Below are 9,535 nucleotides of genomic sequence, written 5' to 3'. Positions count from 1 at the left end.
CCCCCCAATGTCTGTGGGAAAATGCTGAGTCACTTAAACAAAAATCTGTTCCAAAATTTTACCTGTTACACCAAATAAATGACTTAGCTACGAGGAGTCAAGAGCTAATGAAATTTATATAGCTAGTTGAAAGTAACCAAAATACGTCTTAGTGAATATATCTAAGGGTACATGTAAGAAAAATCCTAATAAAGTAAAAAAAGTCAACTTGTATTTTATATTTCTTAAGATTATTTGCTTATCAAACACTTGTTCTCATACCCAATTTTTTACAAACAAAAAAATTGGATCAAGAATAAACAGTCCTTCTCTTAATAACGGGAACAAATTAATGATACGAGTACAGTCAAAGGCAAATATGCTTTCCCTAAATATTAATATTTTAGGGGAGTAGATGTGGCTCAAATGGCTGAGCACTTGATTCCCACATGGGTGGTCCTGGGTTCGATCCCTGCTAACTCCTAAAAAAACAAAAAAATAAGCAAAAAGCAAATGAAAAGGCCAACTCAAGGGATCCAATGTGGCTCAGCGTTTGAGTGCCAGCTTCCCACATACGAGATCCTGGGCTCAATCCCCAGCCTCAGTAACTAAAAAAATAAAATAAAAATTAAATATTAATATTTTAGACACCTCAGGGGGATACAGAAATACTTTCATTATCAACTCACCTATCTTGCATACTTTACTTATAAAAACCTAAAACCAAAATCCAGAAGGTACATCAAATATCTTTACACAGCCAAAAGGAAAGTTAGAAAGTTCATGTGCTCAGGCATTTTTTTCTCAAGCCTTCAAATGTGAGCCTCTTTCCTTTTTTTAATAGACAATTCCAAGTCCACAGGAGATGAGAGGCATTCATTAGAAGCTACATGCACAGCAAACTGATAACTGCAAAATGCAACATCTGACAGCTTACAATTAGCGTCAAGAGGAAAGCGATTTTAAAAAAGCATAAAAAGCCAAAGTTGACCTGAGATTATTTAAGAACAGTCATAAACTTCGAGACCCTTGTGTCTTCATGCCAGTACATTATATAGTTGAGGTTAATAATGACCTTGAGTCTTCAATACAGTTCATTCTATGTCAATATTATTTTAATCATATCCTGTTACTTTAAAAAAAAATTACCCCCCCCTCCACCATTCTTTGAGCTTGTTTACTCTTCTGTGTCTCTTTATTGTGTGCTCTGTCTGCTCTTCTTCCCTTTAGGAGGCACCAGGAACTGAACCTGGGACTTCCCATGTGGAAGAGAGGCATTCAATTGCTTGAGCCACCTCAGCTCCCTGTTTTTTTTGTCTCGTTTTTCCTTTGTGTCTTTGCTGCATCATCTTATTCTGTCAGCTCACTGCGCCTGCCCATCTTCTCCAGAAGGCACTAGGAACTGAACCTGGGACTTCCCATGTGCTAGGCAGGAGCTCAATCACTTGAGTCACATCTGCTTCCCCCTAAACTTCTTGATAGGATGACCAAATATCCTGGTCTGCTTGGGACTGTCCTAGCTAAGTCTATTGTCCTAGCATAATTAATAGCTCTTCCTTTCATTCTTAAAATGTGTCCTGGTTTGGACCATAAATTTTCAGGTTATCCTACCGAGCACTTATGAGACATGGACTATTTCAGGGGATTTGATTTATCCTCTCAATCCTATGAGATTTGGTACAACTATTATTCCCATTTTAAAGATGAAGTAATCTGAGAGGTTAAGTGATTTTCCTAAGAACTTTTAATGAGTAAGTGGTAAAGACTGGTATCTGAATAACCCAGCCAGTCTGACACAAAAATCTTAGTACTTAACCACTATTAATATATAGTTTACCTCTCCTAAGAAAGATGAGTAGTAGGGTAGGAGGGAGAAATTCAATCCAAATAAGTCAAAATAAGCAAATTTTTAGAAAAGGATTAATAGAAAGTATCAGCTTTCTGGAAAGCTAAGCTTGTCTATATAATTGTGTTTTCAACAATCAGCACAATCCCATGAATTTATAATTCTAAAAAATCTAAGAAAATCTTTGGGGTCCTAAAGCATTTCAAATTTTCATAGGCACGGGCCCTCTTAGAAAACAAAAATTCTACAATTGTTTTAAAATTATCCCTCAAAGGTGATACTTCAAAAATATACTAATTAGTAGTTATATCCTGCTCAAAATAGTGAATTATTCCATTTTTTAAAAAACAAAAATAGTAACTCATTGAATGTAACAATGTATATTCAGAGTGAAAAGTATACTGGACTAGGATCAGCTTTGCTACTCAATAGTTTAGGATGTTCCTTAACCTCCTGAAACTGTTCAGAGAAACTGTAGCAGAGAAATATGGTTAGCTGGGAGGAGAACCTAACGAAATCAGATGGATTTAAAGTGCCTTGAGAACTATGAAGAACTACATAAATTTAGAATATTAATAATAAAGTCACAATTTAAACAACCTACAACATAAACATATGCCAAATATTCTAAAGCAATAATATTTTTGTATCTTTCTTGTATTTTTTTTACCTCAAAATTATTTGGGAGGGGAAAAAAGCTAGTATCTGGCTGGTCACACATGAAAAAGAAAACTACTAAAAAAAATTACATGCAGTTATAAACATCAACTCAGAGACTATATTATCTGTACACCTTATACTTCATTCTGAAAAGGATTCCACATATCAGATAATTAGTCCTTAAAACAAGCTGACACTGAATAGTTAGCTTCAAAAACAAAGTTCAATAACTTAAATCTAATTTTTATATAGCACTTTACTTATTTAGAATGAGCGGTTTAAACATTTAGAGAGTATTTTCAAAAAGTATTTTCATATTTGATCCTTAGCAACTAGGTAGGGGACACAAATATTATCATTCCCATAGTAAGGCCCAGAGATTACATGCCCAATAGCTTCATGACTGGAAATTGACACTGGAGAGATGACTCCTAATTCTATATGGATAGAAAGCATTTATTTGGATGCTCAAGAGCAAAAGCTTCAGACTTCTTTATTGGCTGAGACTATACATAGAAAGAACATCCTATAAACTCATTATTTTAAGAGCAACATTCATTGGAGCTTGTCTGCGCATCTCTAGAGCTTTAATATCCATAGAAAAATGAATAGTCATGTTGTGTTACATCTCAAATTATTATTTATGTAGGAAAAACAGTCCTATGAAGAGCAGAACAAGATTGTTTTTTCAGAGTGGCAAATCTAATGAAAACTGTTCCCAACTCCTCTCAGATTTACCACTGCTGGATTACTTAACAAAAAAACATTTTTAAGATAATTTTCTCCTAAAACTCATTTGCTAGATTCCATAAATTAGCTGCAACAAAGGGTCTTTATCAGAGAAACTTAAACCAAATAAAAGGCTTTTCTTCCCATCTATATAAAAAGCACATTAAATACACAATGCTGACCACACTATTTTAGATAATAATGGAAAACAACAGCTGATGGCCAGTTTAGGACTAATGCCAAATATTCCCATTTATCTGAAATTGCTAAAATTAATTGCTACAACGCTCAATTTTCAAAGAAAGTTGGAATCTCTAAATGAGAAAGAGTATCACTTAAAATCTTGAAAAAACAGACTAAACATAATGGTGCCTCTTTGACCTGCAATATCAATTTAAAATGTTTAATGTTCTGAAGTTTAAGTAAACACATCTCAACAGATTTATTTTCATATAATTTATTTTTAAACACTTATAGTAATTTTGCAAGCTAGCAGTAAAATATTGCCCTCAATATTTTATTAGTTAGCACCACATACCTTTTTAAAGCTAACTGGAACATTATTTCATGGTAAATGATTGTAAAATAAAATGATCTTTTCAAATGCCAAATTAGGCTCAAATAATATATGAACCACTATTAGTATTTATCATTATTTTTGGCTTTATGTACACAAAGATGTATTTCAAAGACGAATTTAACTATACTAATATCAATTTTAATCTGTGAACCTAAAAAATCAAAGTATCATAGTTTAAAGCAATATTTAATCTCTGAATTAAAAAGGCCTATAAGGAAGTTGAGTAATTAGCTATAATCAAAAGATCCTACACGACTAATTTATAGTCCCTTATTTTTTTTAAAGGATAAGGAATGAAAAACTCCATGGTACAATTTTTCATATGGTTTAGTCAGTATTCTCATATGTTTTGCTTATTAGAGTCTGTCCTTACTGAAAAGCCATCAAAGTGTTCAGGATAATTCACAGGGACAGCTGGAAGCCTGAAATAAAATTGTTTAGTGCAAAAGATCTCAATGCTATTCATATAATTTAAAATAAAAGCCTAGACACTTAACCCCACCTTTCATCTGAAAGAAATCTTTCAAAGATATGAAAAAAATACCTAATTATACTCAAATTACTTCCATATATTTAAAAAAATATTTTTAAGAATATTTTCATTTTCTAATAAAAAGTCTTCTTCAGAACCATGGGGTTAAGTTCTGAGCCACTACTGACTGCTTACTAGCATGCCTGTTTTGCATACCAGTAGAATCAAGTCCAGTTTTGCCATTTGTGGATAACTATGACAAGATACAAAAGCATGTGTTTGCCATAAATAGCTCTGGCTAACAGCAAACTGCTCACACTGAACAGATCAAATTCTCTATAAGGAGAGCGCTCTTTGGACCACAACCAAATCTCACTCCTAAGTTTAAGACTGCTCTATCAATTCTTTTTTCCAATTCACCTTTCAAAATATATTAAGGAATAGTGGCTGAAAGTTCCTAAACCTCAGAGGTAACACTAAACATGTGAAAAACAACATTTTACAAATTATTTTCATTATGACCAAATGAGCAAGAGCTTCCTGCTTCAACTACTTAGAAATGTAAATGTGAATAAAAAATTAACTACCCTAATTTATCTAGAGAACAAATCAGATATTGACGAGTATTTGTCAGTGAAAAAAAAATTCAGATATTCTTATTAAAACATATAAGGAAATAAATAAACATAAGGATATAAATGTTTTATAAACGTACCACTCTATAACAATGGTATTTTATATTAGTTGGCTTCAGGATAGAATATTTTTAAACCAATAAATCCAACACATTCAGAAAATATCACGAGTACAGTACAAAAATAATTCTCAAATGACCAGTGCAGAGATTAATAATAGCTGTTTACCCTAGAAGTTTGTTCGTGTAACATTTTTGAAATTTTCCAAGGAAAACAAGGCAACATTCTGTAATATGCCACAATTTTTATTGCAAAGTGGCCATTTTTGTGAGGATGCAGAGAGTTTGATCTCAAAAACAATGTTCCATTTAAGGCTTTTTTATACAGAAATTGCCATCATGACTGATATTCAAAATATCTTTAGTGTTGCAAGACTCAAATGGTAAACATAAAACTCCTACACTTATTCAGTAGTGTTCGCTCAACGGAAAACAAAAAGGCATTAACAACAGCTATTCCTTTTAAGAAAATATGCAAGTAACAGGAATGAACACTGAGGTACTAGGATTAAAGTTGATGACACAATTAGAGCAACTTAATTGGCATTCCTTTTTTGGGTGGGGGGATTAAACTCATTATAAAAAGTGCTTTCGATGCATAGTGTTTTATCTGTGCTGCCATGTCACAAAAATAGGCTTGCCAAGGCAGGTGAGGTGTATGACTGCTCAGAGCCTCACAGAACTGCAATCAAGTGCAACTATAAATAATACTGAAAAAAGTTTACCATCCGACCAGTAGTTAATACTTTCAAACCATTCAATTAGTGTATCCTTTGCAGTATTCTAAACTATTCACATTGACATTCACATTCATTGTAGAGCTTACTGAAAGGAGGCATACAACCAGTTGTTTTGGCTAAAGTATGTTGGGAAGGCATTCCCTGGGTTTTACATAGAAGTAACAGTATTAAACAATCTAGTGGCCATCACTGATAGGCTACTTAAATAAACAGTATCTCCTTCATTCATTGTGTTGGAAGGGCCCAGTGGGAAGGTAGAGAAAAAAAACAAAAAACTAATACTATTCCAATTGACTGAACTGGAGAAATGGAAGCTCCTTAAGATCCAGATGGCACCTGTCATTTTATAAGGGTTTTCCTTCAAGTGAAACTACTACATTGCCTCCCAATTTCTCTCCAAGTGTTGAGCGGTCCTTGATATCATCCAAGCCATTTACTTGCCATTCGTGTTTAATACCTAAAAATAAAAAATAAAGGGCATTATTCCATTACTTTTTCTCCAATTAAGAAAGAATAATTCTTCGGCACAAAATATTCAATGGCTGTACCTGTAAATTTCTTTTTAATGGCATCTTTAGAGCTAGCATAAATCATCTTGCTTTTTAAAGGTGCACTCTCAGGAGCCCTACAGGCAAAACAAAACAAAACAATTATTGAATCCCACCAGTAAGATCAACAAAGGCTAACTGACTGTTAATTAATCCTTGCATTTTAAAAGTACTTTTTTCTTTTGTTTTACACACCAGAATATAAATACTAGATCTTCTTTCTTAGACTCTTTTGTTTCGTATGTGGCATCGTACAAAGCATATCGGCAATCATTCAGAGGTAGCAACTTCACAAATGATGTGTAGGGGTCCTCTACAGTATCACCAATGTCACCCACTAAGATCTGCTTTGCTTCCTCTACAATTATTTGTCTTTTGTCATCGCTTAAACAGAAGAGAACTGCTTTCTTTCTTTTTTTGATCTCCTCTTGTGTAGAAGATTTCCTTACTTTCATATCATTAAAAACTTTGATGACTTCATCATTCACTGTAACTCCAGAAGCCTGAAAATAAGCAAAGGACAGTAATTCAGAACAAGTATTTCAGTTTTAACCGAAATTACTGTTTACCTAGAGAGGATTCACTTTAGTCTGGATATCAAAAATCTCATTGTACCATCCAAGTAGTTCAATCAGATCTGTCACATTTTAACTATCAGTATAGGATATACCTAAGGATTCTAAGTCATCCTGCTCCATTCATCCTTTTTAAAGGGATTTGGAGGTTGAAGTAAACGGAAGGCAGAGCGATAGGGACAAATACAAACTGTCCCATCCCTGAAATGTTTCCTATTTCACTGGATGATGTCAGAGCTTCAGGAGCAGCAGCAGAAATACCTTCTGTATTGTGTCAACTCTACAGGCCTTAAAAAACACTTGGATTTCAGTTAATGCTTACTATTTTTTTCTTTAAAGTCATCCTACTGGTGCTGTTTCCTCATAAGGAAAGAGAATCAGGCGTAAACTCCAAACCGCCCACGGCCACAACATAACGGGCCCACAGCTCAAATCTTGACATTTCAGATCTGACGGAGCGAGCGTAAGAGCTTTTTCCCGCGAGAAAGCATTTTTTAAAAGATTTTCCCCACCTTCCTAATCTCCCCTAAGGATTTTATTACAGGCCATCACGACCGTGATCCAAAGCCTTCAGCACGGGCTTTCGAGCACGGACCAATTTCACAGCGCGCGTGTTAGGTAAAATTTGGAAGCGAAGGGCGAACGCCCGGCAGCGCCGCGCGGGCCCTCCCGAGCCCCGCATCGCTGTGCCCAGCGCAGCGGACCCTCCCGCCGCCCCGCCGGCCCCGGACAGGCCCCGACCCCCGCCCAAGCCCTTCCCGCCCCCAGGAAACTGAAGAGCGGAGGGGCCGGGTCTGACGGCGGGAGGGCAGGCGACCTAAGGGAGACGACGGCGCGGCCTTGGGGCGCGGGCGCCCACCCAGGAGGCCCAAATCAGGTTAAAATGGCGGCCTCGCTCCCGGAGACCTGGGGGGCCGCGCGGGGGGCTCTGCTCGCCGCGCCCCCGTCTACCGGCCGGCGGGCTCGCCTTACCATGGTACCGGGGGCTGCGGGTGCAGCGGCGACTGGGGCTTCGGCCCCGTGGTGGTGGGAAGGAGAAAGAGGAGGGACCGCCGGGCAGCGGCGAGTGCGGGGCACGCCAGAAGTGGCAGCCCGAGAGATGCGGCGGCAGCGGGTCGGCCGGCCGCAGGCGGCGGGCGGGGCGGTCACGTGGGCACGCCCCGCCCCCCGGCGGCGCCGCCCGCTCGCCGCCGCCCGTCGGCCCCGCGGCGGCGCTCTCCCGCCTGCCCGCGTCCTCGGCCTGACCCTGGCGCGCGCGCCCCGCGAGGGAACGCGCCGGGCGCCGCGAGGGCGTTTCTAGACCGCCTCCCCGAGGGCGAGGCCCGCGTTGGGCGTGTGTGAGGGGCACCATGAGCGAAGCTGGCTTGTCTTCTTTCGCCCCTGGTTTCCACCGAAAGAGCCGAATATCAGCGTTTTGAGTCTTTTTGGAAAACCGCCATAGGGGATTGCGTGAGTTGTTGGTTCAGCACTTCTTGGTCCAATTGAATGAAAATAAGCACTATAGGGGGTGCCCCAGTTGATTGAATTACTCGACAAAAACAAAATTATTACAGTACAACACAGAGTGAACAATGTAAATCATGCACTATAGCTGCTAAAACATTATAAACTATTACATCAATTGCAACTAAGGTACCACACTAATGCAAAATGGTAAAAGTGGGAAGTATTTTCTGCATGATCTTTCTGTAAATCCACAACTTCTCTTTAAAAAAAAAAAAAAAAGGGTAAACAGAGGTGGGAAAACACTTTCCAAAAACCTGTGGTTGGGAAACGGACTTTGGCCCAGTGGTTGGGGCGTCCGTCTACCATATGGGAGGTCCGCGGTTCAAACCCCGGGCCTCCTTGACCCGTGTGGAGCTGGCCATGCGCAGCGCTGATGCGCGCAAGGAGTGCCGCCCCACGCAAGGGTGTCCCCCGCGTGGGGGAGCCCCACGCGCAAGGAGTGCGCCCGTGAGGAAAGCCGCCCAGCACGAAAAGAAAGAGCAGCCTGCCCAGGAATGGCGCCGCCCACACTTCCCCTGCAGCTAACGACAACAGAAGCGGACAAAGAAACAAGACGCAGCAAATAGACACCAAGAACAGACAACCAGGGGAGGGGGGGAAATTAAATAAATGAATAAATCTTTAAAAAAACAAACAAACAAACAAAAAAAACCTGTGGTTGAAATATTAATACGAAAAGGGCGGGGGGAGGGGGCTAATAACATTCTTGATAATGTTTTTTTAAAATTTTCGACTTCATAGGAAATGAGTTGTATTCTTTTCAGGAAACTCTAGTTGTAAATAGCATCAAATAGCAAATACAAGAGTAAATTCTTCCCTCTTCTTGGCAACTATAAACTTCTAGTAATTGAGCCAAGACAGCTCTTTTAACTAAACCTTTTTTATTCCATTTATGTAAGTATCCCATTTATTAAAGAAAAATTGTTCCTTTATACGTTGAGGAAAATTTTCATAAAGAGTTAAACACTTTATCTGTTTTTCTGTTTACAATGAAAGATTTAGTTAAGCCTTTAATTACCTTGGGCTGCTTTATACTAGTTCTCCTAAACGTTTAGCATTTAAAATTTCATTTGTAAAACAGGTAGAATGAATTAAAAACTCTGATCAATAGTTAATTGTATTTTTTGTTTGGTTTATTTTTTTTTTTGAAGTACCAGGGATTGAACCTGGGACCTTTCATGTCCGGGGCAGGCACTCAATTGCTTG

General features: G+C 38.5%; 1 protein-coding gene across 1 annotated transcript; it reads right to left on the bottom strand.

The window, feature by feature from the left end:
- Window positions 1–2,923: 2,923 nt before the first annotated feature.
- On the bottom strand, window positions 2,924–7,992 carry CFL2 (cofilin 2). The gene is made up of 4 exons (XM_058293559.1): window positions 7,796–7,992; window positions 6,444–6,751; window positions 6,249–6,325; window positions 2,924–6,157 (listed from the first exon to the last, which is right to left on the bottom strand). Exons 1-4 carry the CDS (start codon window positions 7,796–7,798, stop codon window positions 6,045–6,047), a joined length of 501 nt encoding a protein of 166 aa, XP_058149542.1. The 5' UTR covers window positions 7,799–7,992; the 3' UTR covers window positions 2,924–6,044.
- Window positions 7,993–9,535: the final 1,543 nt, after the last annotated feature.

Source organism: Dasypus novemcinctus, chromosome 3, assembly GCF_030445035.2.
Source record: "Dasypus novemcinctus isolate mDasNov1 chromosome 3, mDasNov1.1.hap2, whole genome shotgun sequence".
NCBI lineage: Eukaryota > Metazoa > Chordata > Mammalia > Cingulata > Dasypodidae > Dasypus > Dasypus novemcinctus.
The sequence above is the reverse complement of the archived record's forward strand: the minus strand, read 5'-3'. Positions and strand labels throughout refer to the sequence as shown.

Bases quoted from the DNA above. Each gene is read 5' to 3' on its own strand.
- CFL2 (XM_058293559.1), bottom strand. The intron at 6,326-6,443 runs GTGTGTAAAACA...TTTTGCCTGTAG, and splicing joins GATCTAGTATTTATATTCTG to GGCTCCTGAGAGTGCACCTT. The intron at 6,158-6,248 runs GTACAGCCATTG...TTTTATTTTTAG, and splicing joins CATTAAAAAGAAATTTACAG to GTATTAAACACGAATGGCAA.